This window comes from Lepus europaeus, chromosome 18, assembly GCF_033115175.1.
Source record: "Lepus europaeus isolate LE1 chromosome 18, mLepTim1.pri, whole genome shotgun sequence".
NCBI lineage: Eukaryota > Metazoa > Chordata > Mammalia > Lagomorpha > Leporidae > Lepus > Lepus europaeus.
The window spans coordinates 41,420,835-41,448,770 of NC_084844.1; the positions used below are offsets into that span (position 1 = coordinate 41,420,835).

At 59.3% G+C, this 27,936-nt stretch overlaps 1 protein-coding gene across 3 annotated transcripts in view; it reads right to left on the reverse strand.

Annotated features, from left to right (window-relative positions):
- RHBDL3 (rhomboid like 3) overlaps positions 1-23,449 on the reverse strand; it is a 58,346-nt gene extending 34,897 nt beyond the window's left edge. For 2 of the 3 annotated variants that reach the window (XM_062175597.1, XM_062175595.1), the window contains exons 1-4: positions 23,339-23,449; positions 21,973-21,996; positions 6,169-6,327; positions 4,353-4,577 (exon numbers count right to left, since the gene is read on the reverse strand). In XM_062175597.1, the coding sequence (XP_062031581.1) occupies positions 4,353-4,577; positions 6,169-6,327; positions 21,973-21,996; positions 23,339-23,449 (519 nt within the window). The remainder of the gene's footprint in view (positions 1-4,352; positions 4,578-6,168; positions 6,328-21,972; positions 21,997-23,338) is intronic. The other variant, XM_062175596.1, reaches the window with a different exon arrangement.
- Positions 23,450-27,936: the final 4,487 nt, after the last annotated feature.

The window sequence follows — 27,936 nt, forward strand, 5'->3', positions numbered from 1 at the left end:
GCACACAAACGGGCCAGCTTCACCATCTCCAGCGGACAGCTTGTGGCATTCGGTGCATTCATGCTGTTGTGCTGGTGTCACCAAATTCCATCCACTCACCTCCTTTTTTTTTTTTTTTTAAAGACATCTATTTATTTGAAGGGTAGAGTGGCAGAGGCACAGACAGAGAGAGAGGTCTTCCATCTGCTGGCTCACTCCCCAAATGTCCACAACAGCTGTAGCTGCGCCGATCCAAAGCCAGGAGCCTCCTCTAAGTCTCCCATTGGGTGCAGGGGGCCCAAGGCCTTGGGCCATCTTCTACTGCTTCCCCAGGCCATAGCAGAGAGCTGAATTGGAAGTGCAGCAGCCGGGACTTGAACGGGCGCCTGGATGGGATGCCGGCACGGCAGGTGGCAGCTTTATCTGCTGTGCCACAACGCCGGCCCCACCAAACTGAAGCTCTGCATTCACTGTAGAACCCCACAACCCCCTCCTCCAGCCCCGTGCCCCCGTTCTGCTTTCTGCCTCTGTGAATCCACCGCCCGTCAGGGCCTGATGGCGCGTGTGGAATCGCACAGCACCTGTCTGGTCGTGACTGGCCCGTTCTCTCCGTGTACTCTACGCTGCAGCACAAGTCCGACCTCCTTTCCTTTTTAAGGCTGGATAATATTCCTTTGCAAGCACCGACCGTATCTGGCTTCTCCATCCACTTGCTGATGGGCACTTGGGCAGCTTCCACCTTTTGAGTATCATGAATCATGCTGCTACGAACGCGGGCAAAGATTTCCTGCTTTGAAGTCTTCTGGAGTATACTGGGAAGTGGAGCTGCTGGGTTACATGGTGAACCTGTTTAATTCTGTGAGGGGCGGCAGACTGCTTTCCATAGCGGCTGCACTGCGTTACGGCCCCACCGACAGCGCACAGCCTTCCAGGTCCTCACATCCTCAGCAACACTCCCCATACACTGGTTTTGCAGACGACTCAGGCGTTCATGTCTAAACCCTAAACGAGCATTTATTTTAGCTTAGTTTTCTTTCCTGTAAATATTTCTAAAATGCATCACTTGTGCCTGCGTATTCTTTCTTTAAAAAAGTGTTATTTATTTTCAACTACTTGAAAGGTAGGTAGGCGAGGTGTGATCGGGAGAGAGGGTATGGGAAGGGAGGGAGAGGGAGAGAGGGAGGGACGTAGGGAGGGAGAGAGGAAGAGAGAAAGAGAGGAGAGGAAGAGAGAGAAAGCCAGAGAGGAGAGGAAGAGAGAGAGAGAGAGAGAGAGAGAGAAAGAAAGACAAAGAAAGAAAGAAGAAGGGGGGGGGTCCATCTTGCATCTGCTGGTTCACACCGCGAATGCCGGCCACAGCCAGGGTTGGGCCAGGCCTAAGCCAGAAGCCTGGAACTCCATCTGGCTCTTCCATGTGGGTGACAGGGGCCCAAGTACTTGAGCCATTATCTGTAACTTCTCAGGGTGCATTAGCAGGAAGTTGGAGCAGAAGCAGAGCAGGCGAGATTCGAGAACAGATGTGGGAGGTGGGTGTGCTAAGGGGCAGCTTCCGCTGTCATAAGCCAGAGCGCCTGCCCCTCTCCCTGTGTTCTTAATCAGATCAAGTCAGATGCGTGATTGCTTAAGGAGGTCTCAGTACCGACCTGGGCTGTGCAAGCTAAAAGATGAAGTTTTCATTTCCCCAAATGGCCCCAAATCCTGTGCCTGTGTGTCTCCACAACTCAGATCAGCTCTTAGATTTTCTTTGCCACTGTCCTCACTGCCAGATTGCCAGCTGTCACATCTTATGGACTCCGAGAATCACGTTACCAGAACTGTACATAAAACAAGGCCTTGCTTGGGCTTTAGTGCAGGGCTTTGAGACACTGACTTCCGTTACTGGAGAAGTTTCCAGTTATTTCTAGATTCAAGCTTACATAGCTGAGGCTTCTGGAACTCTGAACCAATCCGGGCCCACAGGCTAGCCTCTCTGGACCGACTTGGACAAGTGATTTGAATTCCTTGGTATTCAGTTTCCTTATGTGGAGCTGGGCACCAGTGCTTAGGCTTCAGCCATGAGGTTTAAAAGTGATGTAGGGGAGGGGTGGGGGGCAGCTCTGTGGCGCAGGGGGTTAAACTGCTGCCTGCAATGATGGCAATCCCATATGGGCACCAGTTCGAGTCCCGGCTGCTCCACTTCCGATCCAGCTCTCTGCTAATGTACCTGGAAAAGCAACAGAAGATGGCCCACGCACTGGGGTCCCTGCCACCCACGTGGAAGAGCCGGATGGAGTTCCAGGCTCCTGGCTTCAGCCTGGCCCAACCGTGGTTGTTGCTGGCATTTGGGGAGTGAATCAGCAGACGAAAGATCCACTGATAGATTGACCAATTTCTCCCCCACCCCCGTTCTAATTCAGCCTTTCAAATAAAGGAATAAATCTTAAAAAGTGATAAAGGGAGGCATCTGGCATAATGGTCACGCTGCTACTTTGGATGCCTGAGTCCAGGTCCTCTCTCTGCTCCAAATCCCAGCTTCCTGCTACTGTGCACCCTGGGAGGCAGCAGGAGTGGCTCATGCCCTTGGGAGATCTGGATCCACTTCCTGCTTCCCAGCTTCGGCTGGGCCCAGCACTTGCCACTGTGAGCATTCGGGGGAGGGAACCAGAGGATGGGAGTTCTGTCTGCATGTCTCTCAAATAAGTAAATTTAAGCTTTTTTTTTTTTTTTTTTTGACAGACAGAGTGGATAGTGAGAGAGAGAGACAGAGAGGAAGGTCTTCCTTTTTGCCGTTGGTTCACCCTCCAATGGCCACTGCGGCCGGCGCATCTCGCTGATCTGAAGCCAGGAGCCAGGTGCTTCTCCTGGTCTCCCATGCGGGTGCAGGGCCCAAGCACTTGGGCCATCCTCCACTGCCTTCCTGGGCCATAGCAGAGAGCTGGCCTGGAAGAGGGGCAACCGGGATAGAATCCAGCACCCCAACCGGGACTAGAACCCGGTGTGCCGGAGCCGCAAGGCGGAGGATTAGCCTGTTAAGCCATGGCGCCAGCCAAATTTAAGCATTTTTAAATAATAAAATATTTAAAACTATTTGTGGCTCAGCAAGTTAAGCCACTCACATCAGAGTACCTGGTTCGAGTCTTGACCACTCCACTTCCCATCCAGCTTCCAGCTAATGTGCCTGGGAAGGCAGAAGATGGCCCAAGTGCTTGGGTTTCTCTGCACCCGCATGGGAGGCCCAGATGGAGGTCTGAGCTCCTGGCTTCAGTCTGGCCCAGCACAAGCTGTTGCGGTCATTCGAGGAATGAGCCAGTGGGTGGAAGATCTAACTCCCTCTCTCTGTCACTCTGCCTTTCAAATAAATAAATAAATCTTAAAAAAAAAAAAAAAAAAAAACTAAAGTGATAAGGTACACAAACAGCCAGCCCTATGCCTGGCACGCACTCAGAGAAAGCTATAATTAGTGTCCAGTTAAAGCCTTCTGGGCTAAGCCAGGGCCCAGCTCAGGCCCAGGCAGCTGTATGCTCCTGGGCTCCCAGAGGAGCCATTCTGTCCACCTGACACCATGCGGTGGCCTGGCAGCAAGTGCAGCCTCCACAGCACCTTGGGATTCTTGGTCCTCAAAGAGCAGCTAATAAATAGACCATCACAGCACGCGTTTGAGGGCGGAGGCCAAGAACATCTCAGACAAACGGCAGCGGCAGTATGCACTTGGACAAGACCATGGCCACAGGTGCAGGGGCTCCCGCCGCACACCAGCTCTTCTGATTTAGGGACAAAAGGGAGATGGAGAAGAAGGTGCCACGAAGCTCCCCGAGCCTGTCGAGGAGAACACGTGCGGAGGTAGTCACCGGGCTCATGTCACCAGGAGCTGGAGTTGGGGTACATGTGACCCCTCTGGAGCCCTCCTGCTAGGGGAAGGACTCTTCCTGACCATGGGTACAGGAGATTCCCCACAGGGAGAACGTTCCTGAAAAAGATGCCGAGCCCACCTTCACTCGGCCACGTACGCTCCCTCCCAGGTGCACCTGTGTGGCGCCCGCAAGCTGCGGAAGCACAAGCAGCCATCCTCACCAAAAACGGAGGCAGCGGGGAGACAGTGGGCTGGCAGTTCATGCCCACTTTGCAGAAGGGGGAACCAGCAGCGCAAGGGACTGGCTTGGGGATGGTGGCTGTAGGGGACTTTGCTGCAGTGAACACTGCTCCAAGCGACAACCTTGGAATCTGCTTGCAGTCCAGGATTACGATGCTGGGTTCACTAAGCGGACTGACGGGCACCGCCAGCTGCCCCCCCAACCCTCTGCCCCGCCCCCCCGGCTCTCCCCTCCCATCACCAATAGCCTCTGGGGGCCTCTCCTTCCATGCCCTCCCTGCCCGCCCCCCCAACCCGTCCTTGCCTCCAGCAGCGTGACCGTGATCATGAACCAGGGCGGAGGGCAGCAGGTGTAGCTGTCGTAGTACCACTTGCGGTCGATCTCGCGGGGCAGGGTCTCGTAGGCCACGTGGCGGATGAGCCGCTGCGAGAGGCTCAGCCCCTTCTCCTCCAGCAGGGCCTTGCTGCTGAGCCTGCGGTTGCCCTGCAGGATGGCCTGGCGGAAGCTGTTGGAACGCTTGTTGCTCATCTGCGAGGGAAACAGGCGGGGAGAGGTCAGGGCCGGGGCGTAGTTCCTTTCTTCTGCCCCAGTGCGTCCCTGTCACCTGTCAGGGGCTCATCTGAGGCTTGCCATGGTCGGCCTGTTACCCGAGGACCAGGAGCACCCGCGCTCTATGGGGTGAGGAAACTGAGGCACGGAGAGCTCCCGGAAGCCAAGCATTCCCTTCCGTGTGCTCCTCCACCACCCGTCCATCACGACTTACCGAACAGCCGCTACACGCCAGCCTCCTTACCAGGCCACACGCCAGACAGAGGCGCTTAAGACAGAAAAGCGGGCAGCAGTCTCGGCTCAGGGCCCTGCCCGACCTGCAGCTGCCTCCCTCGCCAGTCCCTCTTAGCCTGTTCTCCAGGGCAGCGCCTTCCGCAGGAACCCTGCTCCGAACGTGAACAGAGCAATCCCAGCAGCAACCAGGCCCTCGGCTGGAGGGGAGATGCCCTGGCCCGTGTGCCTCTCTCTGCCCTGAGACTGGGAACGGCGACTTGCTGTAACAGACGGGCTGGCGTGCTGGCTCAGGACTGTGTCACAGAGCTCACCTCTGCTGCCTGTCCCATGGATCCCGACTGTCCCCACCGCCTCTCGTCAGCTCAGCTGTCCCCTGCCCTCCACGAGGTCTGCTCCCTGAGTTCTCCACCCCTACAGGCCTGCTGACCCCTGAGCCCCTGAGCTATGGGCCAGCCCTACGGCTGCTAAGCCAATTCTGCAGCCTCGGCATCCCTGGCACCAGAGAGCTCCTATGGCCTATCGACAGGTGCAGGTGGTACTGGCTGCCCCATCACCGGTGCCTTTGAATTCTAGGCGCCTGGGGAACCTCACACAGCTCGTCTCCATCCCACGCCTTCCTGGGGGACATGAAAGGACGTGGCGTCTCCACTTCACCAACAGGAAGCCACGAGAAGACTGCGGCCCCGCGCTCACCCTGCTCGTATTCACCAGTGGCTGCCCTGTCCATCCCAGAGTGGGTAAAACGCCACCTGCTTCAGCCCAGTGAACCTCATTCCGACGTCTCCCCCCCTCCCCCAGCAGCCCCTGAGCAGCATTAACCCTCAGGGAGGAGAAGTCCCTGTTCCCAGATATCAGACCCCTGGGTGGGACTCAGGGGCCTCCTGTCTGAGCCCAACAAGCCAAGGCCTCTGCCAGCAGGCACGCTCCAGCCCCTCTCCTACCCACAATAACCTCACTTTGGTGGGACCCCCACTCCCCGCTGCAGGGACCAGGTACAGATTGGCTTGAGTCAATCAGCACCTCCCACTGACCTAGCAGATCTCTGTGAGCATGGTGTAGGCCAAGGGTGCGAGGGCTGGAACCACTGCAGCCCCCCTGCTGCCACAATGGGAGGGCGTGGAAGGACCAGGGGCTTTGAGGAGGGGCTGACTCAGTGGGTGGCAAGACTGAGAGACAGAGAAAGTGGCCCCTGTGGCACCCCGACACCTGCTGAAGCCCCACCTTTCTCAAAGCTCTGGGCCAGCAGACCTTTAATCACCCATATCCCTTTAACCCATCTAAGCCACAGCCCCGGCACAGGTCCCTCCCAGTGGCGAGGGCCCCCCTGAGCGCTTACCAGGTTGGCAAAATCCTGGTAGCAGATCTGCCCGTCGGCGTGGCTATCGGCGAGGGCCAGGAGCACCTCTCTCTTGTGGGGGTCCAGCGCGGAGCTGTGGTTCTCCAGGAGGCTCCGGAACCTGCCAGTACTGATGAAGCCCGTGTTGCCAGGGTCAAACTGGGGGAGAAGCCAACGGCAGCAGGGTCAGTGGGGCCCGGCCCCTACCCCTCTGCCAACAGAGGCCCAGCAGGGGTCATGGACCCTGCCGAGGCCCCCAGGGAAGCCTCACAGGGCATGGGCAGCCACGTACAATCCCAGGGGCCCTGCAGGGAGGCCCAACTCAACCGCCCTGGGGGCAGGGAGAGAGGAAAGACATGGCCTGAGCCCCAGCTCGACTGCAGGGAGGAAAGCAGGGGTGGAAGTTACCACGAGGAGGACTGACCCAGAGGAGCTGCTGCGGCCTGGCAGCAGGAACACCGGAGGAGGAAACCTTCCAGAGTGACAGGCAAGGCAGGAAGGAGGGAGGGGCTGGACCCTCAGAGGCCCCGCCCCCCACGCAGGAAGCCCAGCCTGGCAAGCCTTCTGCCCCCGGCCTGCCCCCAGCCAGGCCTGCACTCACACAAGCAGCCATGTGCTCAGGCCTGCCAGGGCCTGCTCTGTTGTTCTGGCGCCGTGCATAGGCTCATGCACACGTGTGTGCCCATGCGCATGTGTGTGCGTGTGTGTGTTACCCCTCCTACTCCGCAGCTCTGCTCGTGTGGGTGGGGAGACGGCTGCTTACCCTGCCCCACTGCCCAGATGCCCTGCTCGGGAAGGCTCCTCCAGATGTGGCTGGCACTGACGTCACCACGTGTCCGGCAGCCCAGAGGGGAACAGATGTGGGCTGTGTGGACACACTGACGCCACGCATCCACATGAGGAGCCCCATCGGGTCGGTTAGGGAGGGCAGGGTCTAACTCTCTAACCTCTCTGCCATCTTCCCACAGAGTCCACTCAAGGCCCACCCCACACCCCCTGCCAGGAAACAGCCTGCGTGGGTCACACGGGAGCTCTCAGAGGCAGACAGGGGGAGATACGAGTGCGGGACAGTGAGGCTGGAAAGCCAAGGCCACGGTGCCCCTTCGCAGAGGTCAGAGGGGCTGTTTGAGGAAGTGGACTGTGCGTGCAGCTTTCTGAGACAGAGGGACAGAGAGAGATCTTCCATCTGCTGGTTCCAAATGGCCACAGCAGCCAGGGCTGGGCCAGGCCGAAGCCAAGCGCTTCTTCTGGGTTTCCCAAGTGAGTGCAGGGGCCCAAGTACTTGGGCCATCTTTCACTGCTTTTCCCAAGTGCATTAGCAGGGAGCTGGATCAGAAGTGGGGCAGCCAGGACTCGAACCAGTGCTCACATGGGATTTTGGCACCACAAGCTGCAGCTTAACTCACTAGGCCACAAAGTTGGCCCCTGGAAAGATATGTAGGAACAAGCACCCAGGGATGGGCGTTGTGGCACAGCGGGTTAAGCCGTTGCCTGTGACACATGGCCATGCCGTACTAGTGCCAGCTCAAGTTCCGGCTACTCCACTTCCAATTCAGCTTCCTGCTCATGTGCCAGGGACGGCAGCTCTTGGCACAATGAGGGCTCCTGCCACCCATGTGGGAGACCGGGATGAAGCTCCAGTCTCCTGCCTTCAGCTTGGACCAGACTTAGCTGTTGCAAGCATTTGGGGAATGAACCAGTGATCTGAAGATCTTGCTCTCTCCCCTTCTCCATCTCTGTCACTCTGCATTTCAAATAAATAAATAAATAAATCCTCTTTAAAGAAGAATACCAGCACCTAATTTTGCTTAGTGTTCTCATGGGGTCAAATACTGCTTAAGTACTTTCTATCCACTGCTGCTTCGAGCCCCTCAAGAGTCCCTAGCAGACCCTGCCGAGGAAGCAGAGGCACGGAGACGTTAGCACAGAGAGCCGAGGTGACCGGTCTGGCCCGTGGCGGAGCCAGGATTCCACCTGCAGGCAGCTTGGCGCTGCCGTGACATCACCCACCACCGCCTCCTGGCCTTCGGGCTCCAGGGGCTGCTCAGAAGCAAACTCCAAGGACCAGAGGTGAGTGCCGACCAGGAAGCTCGCGGCCCTGCTACACACAGGCGGTTTGAGGAGGGACGAGCCCCCAGCAGTGACAGCTCTGAGCTGTCAGCGCTCAGACTAGAAAACCCAGCCTGCAGAGGGAAGCAGGCAAAGGCAGCCAGTGAGGGGCCCCTCCCACCCACTCCAGCCACTGTGCAAAACCCCACTCCACCCCAGGGACGCACCAGCCTGGCCCTGCCTGGTCCCACATGGCCCTCACATGCGGCCAGCATGTGTGTGTGGGTGGGTGGGAGGGTCATCCTGGGAAGCCTGGAGGGGACAGGTCTGGTGCCCTGTGTGGGGGAGGAAGCCCCATGGCTTTGCCTACACTGGGAGCACACACACCAATCCCCTCCCACGGGCCTCCCCGCCTGGCAGGGCAGTGGGGTGGGGGTGGGGGTGGGATCAGCTCCAGACAAAGAGCCACCTGCTCTCCTCCCCGGCCCCGGCCCCATCCAGGATCCCTGCTGTTGTCCTAGTGACAGGGCTGCCCTGTGGCTCCTCCAGCCCCCGCCCCCCTCCACAGCCTGCCCACCCAGCCCCAAGCACATTACCGCCTCCAGACTGCGGGGACAAGCTGGACTCCAGCCGAGTCCCTGTTCTCTGCCAAAGCTCTACCTTTCATGCCAGGGCCAGGCAGGCCCAACAATGGGGGGGTCACGGCTACCCTAATGATGAGGCCTCAGGGACTCCCTGGATGACGGGGGAAGGAGAGGCTGCCCTGGCTCCATAAATGCACACAGGACCCCGCTGTGACCACCACCAGATACCCGGGAAGAAAATGACAATGGGCATGGGGGAAAACGGAGACAAAGGGAGAAAGAGACCCTCAGAGAGCCAGAGGCAGACAGGTGCCATTGATCCAGGAACTCCTGAAAGAGGCCGTGGGGCGCACGCAGGGGCAGCAAGGAACAGGCAAAACCCCACGCCCCCGCTGCACACCAGCACTGTGTCACTATGGCCAACAGCTCGAGCTGTGACCTTCCCTGCAATGAGGCAGATTCAGGGCAGCTGCTCACTAGGGTACAGGGGCTCGCAAAGGCCAGCTCCACTCGCCTCCCTCAGATCAGGGGTGAGAGGGGTGAGGTTCCTGCACAGCTGGGGGCCCCCTCTCGGGGAGTGTACCCTGCTCTCAGGCCTCCTTCGCAGTCTGGGCAGGGGAAGGAGTCTTGCTGAAACAAGCCTATGCATACGGGTTCCTCGTGAGCAAAGTGCTGGAGGTCCTGGAAGCCCCCCCAAACCCCAGGGGTACATGCCCTGGATTTGCCCACTCTGGCTGTGGGGCGCCTTTGGGGCAAGGTCTGGGCTGGGTGTACCTGAGGCTACCTGTCTGGGACTGATCAGAGGGGAGCCAGGGAGCACCCTCACAGCTGCTTCTTGAACAGGGCCCAGCACTGGGCTGAGGAGGGGGCGGCCAAGTCCACATTCAGCCTGCGTGGAGGACACTGGTGCAGAGGGAGGAGCCAGCCCATTAATCCCCCACCCTCCTGCTGCCCCGGCCCTGGACCCAGCTCTTTGGCCCCTAATCCTCTGGGTCACTGACCCTGCCCAGCCTGAGGCCTCACAAACATGCACCACCTCCCTTTTCTGGCCCTGGACACTTAGACCACCCAGGCTGGGGAAAGGACCCCCAGGCTTCCCTTTGGGGCCACCCCCAGCTGCTGCCTCAGTTTTCCCATCGATTGGTAGGAGCTGTCCCTGCTTAGGCAGGTGTAAGGGGGTTCACAGCCCATGCATATCAACAGCCATGTGTGAATGGGGGTTGGAAAGAGTAACCCATAACCCACCCAGCCCAGGCAGGCAGCTGATCTGTGCCAATCCACAGTTAGGGTACAGAGAGGAAATCTGAGGTCAGAACGAGGTGGCTCTGCATGGGGGGCGGGGTGACACCGGGCTGGGACCACTCAGGTCTGTGCTGTCAGGGGGATCTGCTGACACTAGCCAGATCAGGGAATCATAAATCACAGTCCAGGAGAGCTCGAAGCCATGCTGCAGAGTCCTGGGAGCTGGAGGGGCCGCCAAGGGCCAGAGGCAGTGAGGAGGGGATCTCTGAGCAGCCCCTACCCTCCGCAGGAGAGCAGCTCCACGCTGAGCCTGTTCATATACACTGACCTGCACTTGCTGTCAGGCTGAACCCCCTCACGAGGAGCGCTGACATACGTGGAGTGCGTGCTACGCCCCGGAGCCTCAGCTCATCACCTGTCCCGCTTGGCCTGGGACCATGCCAGCGTAGCCCTCTCGTCCCAACGTGATTCTTTCTTTCTTTCTTTCTTTCTTTCTTTCTTTTTTTTTTTTTTTTGGACAGGCAGAGTGGACAGTGAGAGACAGAGACAGAGAGAAAGGTCTTCCTTTGCCATTGGTTCACCCTCCAATGGCCACCGTGGCCAGCGCGCTGCAGCCGGCGCACCGCGCTGATCCGATGGCAGGAGCCAGGTGCTACTCCTGGTCTCCCATGGGGTGCAGGGCCCAAGCACTTGGGCCATCCTCCACTGCATTCCCAGGCCACAGCAGAGAGCTGGCCTGGAAGAGGGGCAACCGGGATAGAATCTGGCACCCCGACTGGGACTAGAACCCAGTGTGCCGGCGCCACAAGGCAGAGGATTAGCCTATTGAGCTACGGCACCGGCCCCCCAGCATGATTCTTAACAGTGCCTCCCTCTCTCTCATAGTGTCCCAGCTTGGCTGACACAGTATATGGGCCCCTCCCCTCCATATGAAGCTCACACAACTATTCTTAGCTCCAGTTCACAGGGGGAAACTGAGGCACCAAGAACCAAGCGGCCCAAGTTTGAACAGCCTGTAACCAGTGCAGAGGGTCGGAGGCTCAGGCAGAAGGGCTGGGAGTCTTTGCTGTCTCCCATCATCAGGCTGTGGTGGCCAAGCAGAGCTTTTCACAGCCCCGCCCAGCCCTCTCACCTGTTCATCTAACAACAGTCACTGAGGATCAGCTGGGGCACGGGCATCACGCTCATAGTGTGGATGGGGAAACAGGTGGAGAGAGCAAAAGAAAGTAGTTCAAGGTCAGAGCGGGAGACAGCAGTACAGACAGAAATAGTTCAGGCTGCCTCCACTGGGTGCGCTGGCCCCAGGCTTGCACCCCCTCTCCACCTCCCCCAGTTTTCCTCTGTGGTGTTCCGTTGTTGTAAGAGCACAGCACTTCCCTGCGTGGGCTTCGTGGAACCCCTGGGTTTGGGAAGCCCCCTCTGCAGGGGCACTATGCATAGAGCCGCAGCCTGGAGATGCCGTCTGGCTCCGCCCAGTCCAGCAGGCTCCCGGCTCGCTGGACGTGTGACCGTGGCACCATTCCACAGGCACACTCCACAGAGCGTGCTTTGGGGAAAGTGCCTGCGTGCAGGGCTGACTCCTACTGCTCTTTGCTGAAGCGCAGCCTCTCTGTCGGTGGCTTGCGACCGGCCTTTCACCCCCAGGTTGGCCGTGGCTCAGGGCTATTTTGCCAGGGTCGTTTAGCACAGCTAGAAGTCTGTGGGGTCCAGGCCCAGCCAAAGGGTTGACCGGGGACACCCAGCCCCAGAAGAGGCAGAAGCATCAGCGGCCAGCCTAATGGGGCTGCCGAGCTGAGCTCACAAGGAACAAACCCCACGGGAGCTGGGATTTGCCTGCTCAGCACCCGGGACAGCAGCTCGGCTTCTCCCCTCCAGGCTGCAGGCCAGCCGCCGGGCCAGGGCTCGGGAACTTAGCCGGCAGCAAGGGAGCCTAAGTGGAAGAGGGGAACACGCTTACTTTACATCTATTATGCATGTGTGACCCGCACAAGCTGTCAGTCCACGACAAACGAGTGTCTGGTCCCGGCTGCCCCTCTCCTTCTGCTGGATCTGATGGGTCCATAGGCATTTGCAAGGACCCCAAAAGCAGCACCTGGGACCCACAAACCAGTTACCATCCTGCTAAAAACCCCTCAGGTCTAGAAGGTAGGAGCCGGGATCTAGGAGAGACTCCCATCCCTGCTGCGTCTGTGCCCTGGGAAACCTCTGGGCGTGGGCACAGCCGCCCCTCCCCACTGGGGTGGGGGCTTACCAAGGCTCATCCGCGGGGCTCCCTGCATCATTACCCGGCCTCTGAGCTGCCCAAGGGTTTATGGCTCCACCTGGCCGCCCCCACCCCCCTAGGCAGAGCCCACCAGGGAACTCTGGCCCATTCACAGTTATTTACAGCCCCATAAATTAGGTGCGGGCGCAGCTGCCAGGGTCAGGCGGCCAGTTACGGGAGCAGCACTCTCTCTTCCAGCTGTCCTTTCCTGCACATGACAACGCCAACTGTCCCACCGAGGAGACCACCCGATTCTCTCTCTAAAAGACTGACCGTCACACGTCCATTGTTTTTCTCACATCACCCCTAGGGCGAGTGTGAGCAGTCCCACTTGACGGACATGGAAACTGAGGTGCTCAGAGCTGGGTGACCACCTGAGACACTGAGTGAGGAGAACCAGGCCCATCTGGCCCGCCCTAAGATGGGCCTAGGAGTGCAGGTTCAAATATTGCAAGCCTTAGTAGGAAGGGGAGGGGCCAGTCACACCCCCCCCCCCCCCCAGGCTCCAGGGCTCCTGATGCTCCCTGCTGCCCTGGACGTGGCCAGGATGTGTGCTGCCAGCTGGAGGAGCCCTGGGGACCCCAGGATGGGGGGCTGCACCACTCCTGCAGCTGCGCTCCTGGGCATCTCTCCTCTCCCCAAGGCAGAGAGCTGAGCCCAGGCTCTGGGGCCAACAGGCTGATTAGGGAGCTAGCGCTTCCTCCCCCAGCAGACAAGCGGGCCTCCTGGCCCGAGCCCAGGCAGAGATGCTGCACAGTGGGCATGATTCCAGAAAACTACCCAGCTCTCCAACCCCAGAGAGCAGGGGAAGGAGAGACCCCGACCTTCCCCAGCATGGAGGAAGCTGCGGTCAGGTGGGCAATGAGGGGTGGGAGACGGCCTGTTCCCGCCAGGCCCCGGCCCTCGTGGTTCTGAGAGCACATCCCTGGCAGGTAGACCCTACTTCTCCCCCTCCAGAGCCACCCCCAAGACCTGGCAGCACGCAGCTGGCTCCCCTTTCCCAGCAGGCAGTGCCCCTGCCTCTGTCACACTGCAGGCGCTGAGGGGGCAGGCGACGGCTGTGACTCAGAGGCAGGACCCTTGGGTATCCAGGAGCACACGTACCGCCCCTGCTGACTCATCTGGCCCAGCTGGACAGGGCTGCCCGGGGACTGAGCCTGGAGGGAGCAGCCAGCCTGTGTGAGCAGGGAGGGGCTCTGACATCTGCCCCATCTCTCCCCAGAAGCCTAAGCCCCTGCCTCCTGCTGCTTCTCCTGGCAGCCACCAAAGAGCCCCTCTGTTCCCCCAGAAAACAGAGCTGAGACGTGTGGGGGAGGGGCACAGGACACAGCCCAGGAACAGACAGGCAGGATGAAGGGGCCCTGCACTGCATCATTTCAGAAGCCACCAGAAACCTTGGGGACCAATGTACCGGCTGCAGGGGTCCCTCTTTGCTCTGTCTTTGGGCAGGCCCACCACTTGGTCCTTAGTCTCCTCCTATCTAAAGAGGGGACAGTACGGGGCCAGTGTTGTAGCACAGCATCCATTTGGGCGCTGGTTCGAGTCCCAGCTGCTCCACCAATCCAGCTCCCTGCCAATGCACCTTGGAAGGTGGCAAAAGATGGCCCAAGTCCTTGGGCCCCTGCACCCACACGGGAGAGCTGGATGGAGTTCCAAGCCTGGCTTCAGCCTGTCCAGTCTGGGCTGTTGCAGCCATTTAGGGAGTGAACCAGTGGATGAAAGATCCCTCCCTCCGTCTTTCAAATACATAAACAAACCTTTAAAAAATAAATAAATAAAGGGGGGACAGCACGAGTCAGCTCACGGAGCTGCTGGGAAATCAAAACAAGATGACACAGATGTGCACAGTAAACACTCAGGGTTTACTCAAATAAATATTTCCCAACTCGCAAAGCCAGGGGGCTGAGGCTGGGTGTCCCCCTGGTTGTTCGCAGTTCAAGGCCCATACCAACTCATTTCTGCAACACTAGACAGTGTCCTGGCTGCGCTCACGACTGCCCACACTCCAGATCTGGTGGGCACTGAGATTCTGGCCCCATGCACCTGCTGCCCAGACACCTGGCTCTCACCGTCCACCTGCACAGGCAGGCACACAGGCCAGGTGAGCAGAGGGTACAGCTTGGGTACCAGCACTCCCCAGGCAGCCTTTGTGCAAAAACTAGAACTCCTCTCCTTTCCCTCTGGAAAGTCCCAGCATTCCAGTGTCTGCCCCAGAGAAGGCAGCTTGACGCGGAGGAAGGGACTGGCTTGTGAACTGGACGCTGATGCCAGACCCAGGTCCGCTGCATGCCAGTGCCTGTCCCAAGAGCGGTGTTTATTTCTGTAAATCCCAGCAACACGCAACCTCACCATGCGCTGTGCTGGGTCCCACCCTTCTAGAGTGGTTTGTGGAGGAGAAAACTGAGGCTTGGAGAGGTGGCCTGGCTGGCTCATCACCCCACGGCTAGCCGGAGCAGGGCGGGCACTCGACGCACATGGCACCCTGCTGAAGGACCCCCACTCCCACCCCGCCCTGGCCGTCACTCAGAGCAGCGCACGAGCAAGTAGGGGTCTGCAGGGGGAACACAGGAGCTCAGGAACAGTTCCCCCAAGGAACCTCAGAAGCTCACTGCCCTGTCCCCTTGCCTGCAAAATGAGCCGGTGGGACAAGATGCGGCTACAGGTCTTCTGAGAACCCACGGTCCTCGAGGTGGCAGCAGCCACTCAGTGGCCGGGAGGCCAACCTGGGTGTGGCAGTCCAGGTCGGGACCTACTGGAGAGGGCATTCAACTCGGGACGCTGCACCCGGGGCTGGAGTGAGGGCTGCCACTCACTCCAGCACATGGGTGTCTGCGGTGTGTCCCACGGCCAGCCAGCAGGTGCACACTCTGGGGCCCCCGGCCCTCCTGCCCAAGTGCTATCGGATGCGTTTTGCTCACAGGGTTCACCCCAGCATCACTGGGGCAGGGACGTCTCCAGCCCCCAGGGGGTGGGGGACACAGAGCCCCATCGAGGGCTCCGGGTTAGCCCATGGCTTTGTCCCTTGCTGGGAACCTCGCTCTACCGCTGACTCAATTGTTCTGGGGGCTGCGACCACCAGCACTGTCTGCGGGGCAGGTGTTTCCTCCGGCCCCTCACTAATCCATGTAGCCGCTCCAGCGGAGGCTTTTGTCAGCTCCCAGAAGGCCCAAGCCAGCCTGCGGGACTGCAAACGAGGCAGGCTTCAGGCTCAGGCCCAGGGGAAGCCTCCAGCCTGGAGAAGAGGGGCGGGCAGAGAGGCCGCGGAGGGAGGGCAAGCAGGACTTCTCAGGGAGCCACCTTCCCCAGAGGGCCCCTATGCGACCTGATTCCCAGGTAAGAGATGCTTGTCCAGTGCCGGCTGGGAACGAGGTACAGGGCGAGGTATCCATTTCCATTTCATTTTCACAGTTACCCTGGAGGTCAGGATCATCACCCCCATTTCACAGAGGAGGAAACCGAGGCTCAGGAAGCTCACGTCATTGTTCCCATCACAAAGTCTCTACAACTTGGAGCCAGGTCTACAACTCCAAATCCAATGTCCTGCTCCCAGGAGCTCACCTAGGCTGCCCCACATTCTGTGTAGCACATGTTTGTCGGGTTGGAGGGGCTGTCAACACCTCCCAGCTTTCCTTTCGGGAGATTAGCAAAACAGGGTGTTCATTTTCAGCATCTGAGAAACGCTCATTCTCAGCAGGAAGGGGAGAAGGGAGGCACATGTCACTTTCACCTCTTCCTTTTCCTTCTTGTTCCTCTTTTATAAAGATTTATGTGTTTATTTATTTATTTGAAAAGGAAAGGGAGAGAGACAGGGAGACCAAGGGAGGGAGAGGGAGACGAGGAGGGAGGGGGAGAAGAGAGGGAAAGGGGGGAGGGGGGGAGGGGGAGAGAGGGAAAGAAGGAGAAAGGGAGAGAGACAGACAGACCAAGCTTCCATCTACTGGTTCACTCCCCAAATGCCTGTAACAGCCAAGAAGCCAGGAGCTAGGAGCTCCAGCAGAGTCTCCCTCATGGACAGCAGGAACTCAAACGCTTGGGCCATCGCCTGCTGCACCTGCTGCGTTAGCAGGTGTCGGAGCCAGACTCTAACTGGCACTGACACGGCAGCAGATGTCCCAACAGTGGCCTAACCTGTGGCTCTGCAAAGGCTGTCTTCCCCCTTGCTCTTTGAAGCTGGAGAGCACCTATGCTTCATGGACTTACCAGAACTTTGCTCCAAGTCCTTCTGCTCAGTAAGCATTTGGAGATGGCTGAGATGTTTTTAAGGGTGAGCCTGGAGATATATATATATATATATATATATATATATATATATATATATATATATATATTTTTTTTTTTAACCCAGGAAGCCCTTTGGGGATTAACTGGACTCCAATCCCACATCTGCCAGGGCCCCATTATTTGGCCTTGGATCAAACCTCCCCGGGATTCAAGAAGCACCTGAGAATGAGACTATCAAAGCTAACTTGAAAAAGAGAAGCTTTTTAGAAATCTGTTGAACAAACATCCAGCAACAACTCGAGGGTCCATGCCCTGAGCAATATTACAAGTACCAATGGGACAGGTCAGAAATCAGAAACAAGCCCAGGCTGGCACCGTGGCTTAACAGGCTAATCCTCCGCCTTGCGGCGCCGGCACACCGGGTTCTAGTCCCGGTTGGGGTGCCGGATTCTATCCCGGTTGCCCCTCTTCCAGGCCAGCTCTCTGCTATGGCCCGGGAAGGCAGTGGAGGATGGCCCAAGTCCTTGGGCCCTGCACCCGCATGGGAGACCAGGAGAAGCACCTGGCTCCTGGCTTCAGATCAGCGCAATGCGCCAGCTGCAGTGGCCATTGGAGGGTGAACCAACGGCAAAAAGGAAGACCTTTCTCTCTGTCTCTCTCTCTCACTATCCACTCTGCCTGTCAAAAAACAAACAAACAAAAAAGAAACAAGCCCAGTCCCCTGTAAAATTTCACCAAAAAAAAAATTTGTCAATGGGTAGCAGAAGGGTTCTTAGGATGGGATGCCAGCATAACTAGACAGGAATAAGATCCAGGTATAATACAGAATCTGCAGGGCTGGCACTGTGGCGTAGTGGGCTAAGCCTCTGCCTGTGGTGTCGGCATCCCATATGGGCACCAGTTCAAGTCCTGGCTGCTCCTCTTCTGATCCAGCTCTCTGCTATGGCCTGGGAAAGCAGCAGAAGATGGCCCAAATCCTTGGGCCCCTGCACCCAAGTGGGAGACCTAGAAGAAAATGCTGGCTTCAGAACAGCTCAGCACTGGCTATTGCAGCTATTTGAGGAGTGAACCAGTGGACAGAAGATCTTTCTCTCATCTCTCCCTCTCTGTCTGTAACTCTACCTCTCAAATAAATAAAATCTTTTTTAAAATTTTCAAAAAAATATAGAGTCTGATTTTTTTTTTTTTTTTACAGGCAGAGTGGACAGTGAGAGAGAGACAGAGAGAAAGGTCTTCCTTTACTGTTGGTTCACCCTCCAATGGCCGGTGTGGCCGGTGTGCTGCAGCCGGCGCACCACGCTGATCCGAAGCCAGGAGCCAGGTACTTCCTTTTGGTCTCCCATGTGGGTACAGGGCCCAAGCACTTGGGCCATCCTCCACTGCACTCCCAGGCCATAGCAGAGAGCTGGCCTGGAAGAGGGGCAACTGGGACAGAATCCGGCACCCTGACCAGGACTAGAACCCGGGGTGCCGGCGCCGCAGGCAGAGGATTAGCATATTGAGCCGCGGCACCGGCCTGTCTGTGATGTTTTTAATCACAGAAAAAGTCATAAGAGGTAGAAGGGCACACTTGCGAGAGCTGGAAAAGAGGCTGGGGCCTGCTTTGTGGCACAGTGAGTTGTCACTGCCTGCAATGCCAGCATCCCATATGAATGGCTGCTATGATTCTGACCCAGCTCCCTGCTAATGCACCTGGGAAAGCAGCAGATGATCCAAGTGCTTGGGCCCCTGAACTCACGTGGGAGACCCAGATCAAGTTCCAAGCTCCTGGCTTCAGCCTGGCTCAGCCCTAACTGTGGTAGCCATTTGGGGAGTGAACAGCAGACAGATGTGTGCACATGTGCATGCTCTTTCCCCCTTCCCTTCAAATTAAGGAAAACAAAAACAAAACAAAACAAAACAAAAGCAGGGCTGGCATTGTGGCGCAGTAGGCTACGCCTCCATCTGTGGCACCAGCATCCCATGTGAGCACTGGTTTGTCTCGATTGCTCCACTTCTGATCCAGCTCTCTGCTATGGCCTGGGAAATCAGCAGAAGATGGCCCAAGTCCTTGGGCCCCTGCACCCACATGGGAGTCCCAGAAGACACTCCCGGCTTCGGATCAGCACAGCTCAGGCTGTTGTGGACATTTGGGGAGTGAACCAGTGGATGGAAGACCTTTCTCTGTCTCCCCCTCTCAAATAAATAAATAAGTAAATAAAAATCTTAAAAAGGAGGAAGAAAACTGTCTCAGGTCTAAAGCAACCAAAAGAACCATACAAGAAAAGCACAACAGATTCAGTAACAGAAAAAGACGACATGTAAACCACAGCACGAGATTATAACAACATTCATATTTATGGTAATGTAAACGTTTCAATATTTAGGAAAACCATCAAGATTCTTACGATATGAGGAGATAATTTCCTCTAGAAGTCTGAGCAGGAAATAGAGGGACCAGGGTTATGGTACAGTGGGTTAAGTCACTGCCTGAGATACCAGCATCCCCTGTGGGTGTTGGTTCAAGTCCCGGCTGCTCCATTTCTAATTCAGCTCCCTGTTAATACACCTGGAAAAGCAGCAGAAGATAGCCCAAGTCCTTGGGCACCTGCTACCCATGTGGGAGACCTGGATGGAGTTCCAAGCTCCTGGCTTCTGCCTGGTCTGGCCTCAGCAGTTGCAATTATCTGGGGGAGTGAATCAGCAGATGGAAGATTTCTCTTTCTCTCCCCTTTTCTCTGTCTCCCTCTCTCTGTAGTTCCGCCTTTCAAATAAATAAATCTTAGGGGAAAAATCTTAAAAAAAAAGGGGGGGGGTAACAGACACCTGGACCCTGTAGTTGCCTGCCATCTGGGAGCAGATGAGGACGGACAGCATGGGGTGGCCCTGCCATGCCCCAGCCTGAGCTGGCCACACAGGTGCCAGAATGCCAGGGGCTCAGGGAAAACTTCCACGGGACTGGGCTCACTGCCCTCCGCTCCAGCTGAGACTGGGTGACCACCTGTCTCCTTCTGACCCAGGAAGGACACGGGCATATCCCTGGCTTGTTCCAGCCTCCCGGTCATTGACCTCCAGAAGGTGAACCCCATGTTGCTTGTGGGAACTCTGACATGTGTCGGATCCCACTCCATAGCGGGGTTCTTCTAGGCTGCCTACTTCTGTATCAAATGCAAGGGAAGCTGCCTGGAACCCCAGCCAGGTTTTCCTCCCCAAGTTCGCCAGGTTCATCCATCACCAAATCCAACTGTCAGGTCTAGAGGGAGAGGCACAAAGGACGAAAGGTTTCAGCCTTCGGAAGTCGGGTGTCTGTGAAGCTTCAGACCCACTTTTTTTTTTTTTTAAAGATTTATTTATTTATTTATTTATTTTGACAGGCAGAGTGGATAGTGAGAGAAAGAGAGAGACAGAAAGGTCTTCCTTTTTGCCGTTGGTTCACCCTCCAATGGCCGCTGCGGCCGGTGCATTGTGCTGATCCGAAGCCAGGAGCCAGGTACTTCTCCCGGTCTCCCATGCGGGTGCAGGGCCAACCTCCACTGCCTTCCCGGGCCATAGCAGAGAGCTGGCCTGGAAGAGGGGCAACCAGGATAGAATCCGGTGCCCGACCGGGACTAGAACCCAGTGTGCTGGCGCCACAAGGCGGAGGATTAGCCTGTTGAGCCACGGCGCCGGCCAGACCCACTTTTCCTTTAGGTCTCCTGGGGGAAGACAGGGGTGGGGGTGGGGGGGTGGCTTAACCAAGCAGCGGTGAGGGACGCAGAAGACCCAGACACCTGACGATGGCGACAGCCCGGCTCAGCAGCGAGCCTCCTTAAACCCAAAGCCCGATGGCAGGAAAGAATAGAGCTGAATACAGCAGCAGGGGGATGGGGGTAGCTATCAGAAAAGCTTAGTACGAGAGAAAACTGTCCAAAGGTAAGGCTTGCTAGTTCTTCCTAGAATTAAGTCTGTCTCCCCAGACATGGGGGCGGGGTGCTCTTCTGACACCCAGGTCCTCCATCCACTGGGAGAAGTTGGATTTCCTAGTGCACCAGCTGATATAGGGGCTACACATGCTCTCTGCTTCCTCCAGCTCCAAACTGTTCTGAGTAGAAGTTCTCCTCTAGTCACTCGGTTTGTTTTAAAATGTAAACACAGATAGGAATTGGCAGGGAAAATTGCCCAAATGAGAAAGACACAGCTAGGAAGGGAACGATACACTGTGTTCTGGGTCCCGGTGCTAAATGCAGCAGGCGGTGCGAGGGGCTGGCAGCCCAGCGGCAGCGGCACGGCTCCCTCCGGCTCCCGTGTCAGGGCAGCAGCTGCTGCGGGCTTGGAGCAGGAGGCAGAGTGGGCGGCACTCAGGAGAGGAGGGAGAGAGGCTGCATCCCATCCCAAGAGGAGCCAGGGGATGCCCCTCCAAACCACAGCCAGGCCGGGGCCCCCGCACGTGTCTCAGCCCCTCTGAGCGCCTGCATTTCCGGGTTCCTCAAACTGTGGCCAGCCTTCCCTCCCTCCCCTCTCCCTTCAGGACCTCACGGCTGGCCGGATATGTGAGTTCCCACCCACCCAGGCCCAAGGAGCTCTTCCCCTCCGTTCTCGGCTCACTGCGCTGCCTCCAGTGCCCGTAGCCCACCGCTCCTCCAACCGGGTCTCCCAGAGTGCTTCCAAAGGCCTTCCCCGCCCACAGCCAAGGCCTGGCTCGAGCCACTTTTTCAGCTCTATTTCCCTCTCCAGCCCGACTCATGCCAGTTCTCTTCCAGCCGCACTAACTTCAGGGCACCATCTACGGCGCCCTGGACGGGGGAGGCGCTGCTTGCCACCCCACATTGGGACCTGGCCCGCCTCCTCTCCTTCCGCGCCAGCGGACAGACAGGAAGAAGAAAATGCCAACGGCGCCCCACAGGAGTGCAGAGCAGAGAAGCATCTGAAGGTCAAATGACCATCTCCAGGCTCAAAAGGCCACACCTGGAACCCCGCCCCCACTCCCCACCCCTCGGGCTCTCAGACACTGCAAATAACCATATACCATTTCCCACGTGCAACCTCCCAGCACTGCCCTACCCCATGAGAGAATTTTAAAAAATGCAGTCAGCCTTCAAGGGAGCCCATACAGTGAGTCACCCCCAAGGATGGCGGGATTTGACTCCGGCACGGCTAGGGACCCGTGACGGAGGAGGGGGAAAGGAGACGCATGGCGGACCCAAGCCCTGCCCCGCGCCTCTGCAATCGCCTGGCACTCAGCGCGCTTCCCAGGCATTCAACACACACGGCGCCGTGCCTCCCGCTCTGCTGCAGAGAGAAAGACCCTCTGGGGAGCCCCGAGCCTCCTCCAGACACCTGGAGGGGGGCGTGGCTCCGCCCGAGACGCACTAGGCCACGCCCCCGGCTCACCGCACGGCCCCAGGAGCGCAGAGCTGGGGAAGCCCACGCAGGCAGGCAGGGCCGGAAGGCAGGCGGGGGGGCGGGGGGATTTAACCGCTCACGTACCTGATCAAACAGGACTTTCCAGTGCTGGTAGGGCGAGCCATGCAGGAGAGGAGGAAGAGGAGAGAAAGAGAGACACAGTGGTCACCAAGGTCTCGGCAGCCCCCTGAGGCTTCTGACCTAGCCCCCCAGCTGCTGCCCCGCAGAGCCCAGGGAGAACCCGGGAAGAGCTGGGCAAATGAGTGCCCGAGGCGAGAGAGGAGGGAACGCACCGCAGGTGCGGGCTGGGGGTGCAGACCCGCGGTGAAACCGCCAGTCCCAGGAGCCCACCTCCGGCCAGGTGCCTGGAGTAACTTGTGCTACCGACAGCTGAGGTCTGCACCAGGTGTGGGCGGCAGAGACCCCTCCTCGGGACGTTCTGCCCGCACGGCTGTTCTGGGGTTGGGGGTGGGAGGTGGGGGATGGAGGTTCCCGACTGACACCAGGCAGTTCTCCGAGTCTGGAGTCTGAGTCGAGGTGCTGAGAACAGGTGATTCTACCAGGGGCCCAGGGCAGGCAGGCAGGAAGGCACAGGTTTACCCGCAGAAACCAGAAAGAGAAAATCATAAACCGCCGGCCCCACTCGCCCTGACTTGGGCTCGGTCGTAGGTTGCGGGATGTGGCCTCTCTTTCGTCCCACGACGCTGGGGGAGAGACGGGCAGGGAGGTCTGCCCACCTTTCACTGCGGTGTGCACGTAACTCCAGGAGGGAGCAGCTGAGACACCCCAGTGCCCAGGGCTGCTCAGGGCCGGCTCCCGCGGCGGGCGCGACGGGGACCCAAGCGGCTGATGGCGGGGAAGCCCGCGGGGCAGCCCTCCTGACCCCCCCGCCCCCCCAGGGAACCGTCGCCCACACGGACGTGGGCTGGGCCCCTCGCGAGGAGCAAACCCTGCTGCCCGCACTCCTCTCCCTGCTCCGGCCCGGCTCGGCGACAGAGGCCAGCTTGCATTGCAGCCAACGTCGCGACAAGGCTGGCGCGGGGAGGAGCAGAGGGTGGCCAGTGCAATCTGCGGGGCCGGGTCCCGGGGACTCTGCGGCGCCTGCAGGTCGCGGGGGGGGGGGGGGTGGGAGTCACGGCTGTGACGCGGCTGCCTCTGCGGGAAAACGCCGTGTCCCGGGCACTGCACCAGCCACGGGGCGAGGGCTCTCGCGGCCGGCGGGTCCCCGGCGCAGCGGCGCGCCCGTGTCCCGCAGGGAAGCCGTGGGCGCCCGAGCCGGGGTGACGCGTGCGCTCCGGAGACCCGGGGCCCGCAGCCCCTCCCGCCCGTGGGGACCCGTCCAATCCCGGGCGCTTCCGCGTCACCTTGACGCCTCCAAGTTGCCCCGCGGGGGCGGCCCTACCCTCGGCGCCCCCTAGAAAGTTTGCCCGGGCTGGGGAGGGGCACTCACGTCCTCTGGCGCGGCAGGCGGCCGCTCCTCCGGCCCCGGCTCCAGCTCCTCGATGCGCTCCGCTTCGGCGCAGGCGGCCACTGCGGGGCCCGGGCTGGGGTGCTCGCCCATGGCCGAGGAGGGTCCCGGGGCGCCGGGCTAACTTTGCGCCTCGGCGGCCGCTCCGCTCGCAGGGCTCGGTGCACGCCGTGCCTCCTCCGCGCCAGCCCGGCCGCCGGCGCCTGCCCCCATGGCCCCGGCCCCCGCGCCGCCGCAGCCGCCTGCTTGCAGCCCCGGGACGCCCGGCCCCCGCGCCGCCAAACTTCTCGGCTCCCGCCGACCTCTGCCTCCGCCTGCCCCCCACCCCGGCCCCTGCGCCCAGCTCCGAGGCGAGAGCGCCCTTGGGCCGGCCCTGGCCCGGCTGGTCCCCGCGCTCGCTTCCCGCTTCCCGCGGCCCCCGCTCTGCGCCGGAGTCTCCTCCTCCCCGCGGACTCCTCGGGGCGGCGCGCGGGCGGGGGCGGGGCTGCCCGCCGGGGCCGCACGCCCCCGCCCCCACCGCCACTCCGCACGCCCCCGCCGGGGCCGCAGCGGTCCGAGCCGTGCGGTCCCGGGAGCGGCGGAGTCGGTGACTGCGCTGCGTCGCCCACCCCCCACCCAGAACCAGCGGCGTCCACTCCGGGCCTGGGTTTGTCTCCCATCTGCCTGGTGAGCACTTGGAAGCGGCAAGTGTGACAAGGAGGCAGAAGCGAGGTTTTCACCGCGTTGACAAGGTTAACGGGGGGGGGGGGGGGGGGGGCAATGCTGCCGGCCCGGGACCCCTCACCCCCACCCCGAGATCCCCGTGCGCCGCCGTCTCAGGTCCCGGGAGCTTCCCGGAGGCCTAGCTAGGGACGGGAGACGTCAGCTGGGGGATCCCGGGTCCCAAACCCCACGTCTTGTCTTCCCCGCACCCGGAGCCGCAGGACTGCCCAGGCTGCACCTTGCCACGTGGATGGAGGTTAGCCCAGGGGAGAGCCCGCGCTGGGAGAGGCGGTGAAGGCACTAAAGCCCGCAGGAGGGAAGTCAGCGCGCAAGATTAGGGGAGCTGCATTTCCTACCAGCCAGAGCCCCTGGGAGGAGCCGCCTCCGGGGCCAGAGGCTGTCTCCCTGCGGTTCCCAGCCCGCGCCGAGGCTGCGCCCCTAGTCTTCCCACCACACACCCACACGCTCGCCTTTGCCTCTCGAAAACTGAGACCGTTTGCCCGAGTGAACGTTGCAATTCCTGTTCCCAGAGCGAACAGGACCCCAGCGGCGGCATCCGACCTGTGGCCGGCCCACCCAGCAAGGAGAAAGGACGGTCACTCCACTCTCATTAGGGGAGCTCGCTGCAGACTCCGATTTTCATCGCGGATTCAGAAAGTGTGATCGGGCTCAACTATTTTTGTTTTCCACCACCCAACCCCCATCCCTACTCTACTAACAAGTCAAGATCCTGCCAAGATCTCCTTGTAAATAAAACTGTCTGCACGGGGTGTGATTCTGGAAACACAAGAGGCGCTAGCTTCTTTGCTGCAGCATTCTGCCCAGGTGCCACTTGGGTTCTGCCCTTTCCCCAGCCCAGGGGCAGCGCTTGGCCGCATGTCCAACTCTGGCGTCCCCCTCCAGCGGAAGGGCCTCAGCAGGCTCCTGGGATGCGCCAGTGCTGCCACACTGGGAAGGCAGAGATGGATAAGACCCAGAGCTTGCCCTCCAGAAATAGCTTAATTGGGGGTGGCAAGATGGCCAGCACAAGGATAAGTGCTAGATTCAAGGGAAGGTCCAGGGGATGGACGGAGTCCTCGCGGGTCCAGGAAGGCATCCCAAGGGATATGCCCCAGAACCAGGCATTGGGGACAGGTACAAGGGGAATGTTCCAAACGGAGAGAACAGTATGGGGTATGGCCAGGGCTGCACATGAGAGGCAAACTGCCAGCAACCTGTCCTGGCTGGAAACCAGAGCAAGGTGCTCAGTAATAGGGAGCCTCGCCTGGAGGGGGCGTGGAGAAGAGCTTGGACTTTATCCTAAGGGCATTTGGGAGCCACTGAAGGACTGTGAGCAGAGAGCAGTATTTGAAAAGATCCCTGGGGGGCCAGCGCTGTGGCTTAGTGGGTAAAGACAGATGCCACCTGCAGTGCCAGCATCCCATATAGACACCGGTTCAAGTCCCAGCTGCTCCACTTCCAATCCAGCTCTCTGCTATGGCCTGGGCCTGGGCCAGCAGTAGAAGATGGCCCAAGTCCTTGGGCCCCTGCACCCACGTGGGAGACCCGGAAGAAGCTGCTTTCTCCTGGCTTTGGATCAGCGCAGCTCTGGCTGTTGCAGCCACTTGAGGAGAGAACCAGCGGGTGGAAGACCTGTCTCTCTGTCTCCATCTCTCTCTGTAACTCTGTCTTTCAAGTAAATAAATAAATCTTAAAAAAGAAAAGGTCCCTGTGGCTGTCATTCAGAGGCTGGACAGGAAGAACCGTGGCCTGAGCACAGGGACATGGGAGGTGGGTGCCTTCCAAGGCAAAGAGCAGGACTGCAGCAGCAGTTGGAATGAGGGGAGAGCAGGACCTGAGAAGTGCCCAGGAGGGCGCCTTGTTTCTCCTCTGCCCCAGAGCAGTTTGCCCCAGCATTCCCAGAATCCCCCTGCAGGAGACTGCTTCCCTCTCCCTGGCCGCTGCTGGGAGGACGGCCATCCGACGTCCTCTGCAGACCTGAGGCCACCCTGTCCACCTGGGGTCCTCAATGCTGTCTGAACCTCTTATCCAGCCCGCCCCATCCCTCGGCCCCAGGGAATCTGCAATTAGGTACAGCCCACCAGCCAGCACAGTGGGACTTGGGGCTGGGGACCAAGCCTGGAGCCTCTGAGGAACGGAGGTAGGGGGCTGGGCCAGCTGATGGCTTTTGGTCCTTTGCATCTACGACAGCCTAGGGACTGGCACCTTCTGTGCCATGTTGGGGGAAGAGGAGGGAGGGGTGTGGTGTCTGCTCACTGTCCCTGAATGGCTGCTGTGGGCCATGCGGTCACAGGTGCCTGGGGGTGTGCTGCACATGGGCCCTGCACCTGCCCTGGGAGAACCCCTGGGGTCCAGTGTGGAGTGACAGCAAGGCTGAGTGGCATTCCCAGCCTGCCCTTCATTTTGTAAGCCCTCCCCACCTGTGTCATGCTAAGACAAAGCAGAACAGGGTAAGGGCTTGGGGGGTTCAGACTCCAAAGGGCCAAACTGAGTTCTAAGGGGTAGGAGCTCGCTGTGGAGGTGAGCCTCGAAAGGCGGCGGGGGCGGTGGTGGGGTCCAGGACCAGTGCTGTGGTGTAGCTGGTAAAGCTGCTGCCTGCGCTGCTGGAATCCCATATGGGTACTGCTCCTCTTCTGATCCAGCTCTCTGCTATGGCCTGGGAAAGCAGAAGATGGCCCAAGTCCTTGAGCCCCTGCACCCACGTGGGAGACCTGGAGGAAGCTCCTGGCTCCTGGCTTCGGATGGACCCAGCTCTGGCCATTGCAGCCATTTGGGGAGTGAGCCAGCAGATGGAAGATTTCTCTCTTTGTGTCTCTCTGCCTCTGCCTCTCTGTAACTCTACCTTTCAAATAAATAATAAATCTTTTTTTAAAAAAACCCACAAAGGTGGGGCCCTTTAAGGGGTAGAGGTGGAAAGATGTGTGGGTGCAGCAAACGCACAAGGGCAGGCAAGCTGCTGAGCAGCCGATCACAAAGGAAGGATGGCCAAGCAGGTGAGGGGGACCACGTCCCGAGGGCCCCGGGGGCCAGCCTGAGGGTGATGGAGAAGCAGGGATGGCTTCTAACTGGAGCAGCGTTTTAGGAAGATTAAGTTGGCAGCAGCTCAACGGCGCCGTTCGCGAACAGGGAGCGAGTGCTCGTGATTTGCCAGACCCTGGCCGAGGTGCTGAGAATACAAAGAGGTTAAGACCCAGGTCCTGGCCTCCTGGGAGAAAATCAGGGAGACAGAGCGTGGGGGGGGGGGGGAGCCCCTCCAGGGAAGGGCATGGGTGGACTGGGGGGTTTATTAAGGATGGAACTTCTGCCACTGAAGGGCGGGGAGGTGCCGCTGGGGGAGGAAGGGCAGGGGTGAGGGGAGCGGAGCTGTTTGTGGACACCTTGAGCTAATGAGAAGCCGGGAAGGAACACTAAGAGCTGTAATTATAGCTCAAAGCAAATGGCAGTGCCCAGAGGCGGGGAAAGACGGGGTAGCTCTTTCTCCAGCACCTCTTCTGCTTGGTTCTCTTGGGCAGGTTTTCCACTCTGAGGCCTCGCTCTGCCAGGCTCTTCCCCGCCAAGGCCCTGGCCCCCTCCCCCACCAGGAGCCCCAGTCATCTGAGAAACTGGTGGCAGAGGGGTGCCCGGCGGTGGCTCCTCGCCTGCCCGAGATGAGCCCCTGAGTTGTTTGTGCCTGAGATCTGCGCTGTGGTCCTCAATCCTTTTGTCTTCCAGGAATCCCCAAGTCATGTTTGAAGTCTGCAAGTCCAAACAGCGGCTGTGGGCTCGGGGAGGAGGTAGCGGCTGGGAAGCCAGCCGCCCGCCATCCCCGGCTGGGGCCTTCACCCTCCGTGGCCCGCTGTCTGCAAGATCAAATGGAACCTGGCTGCCGCCTGCCGAAG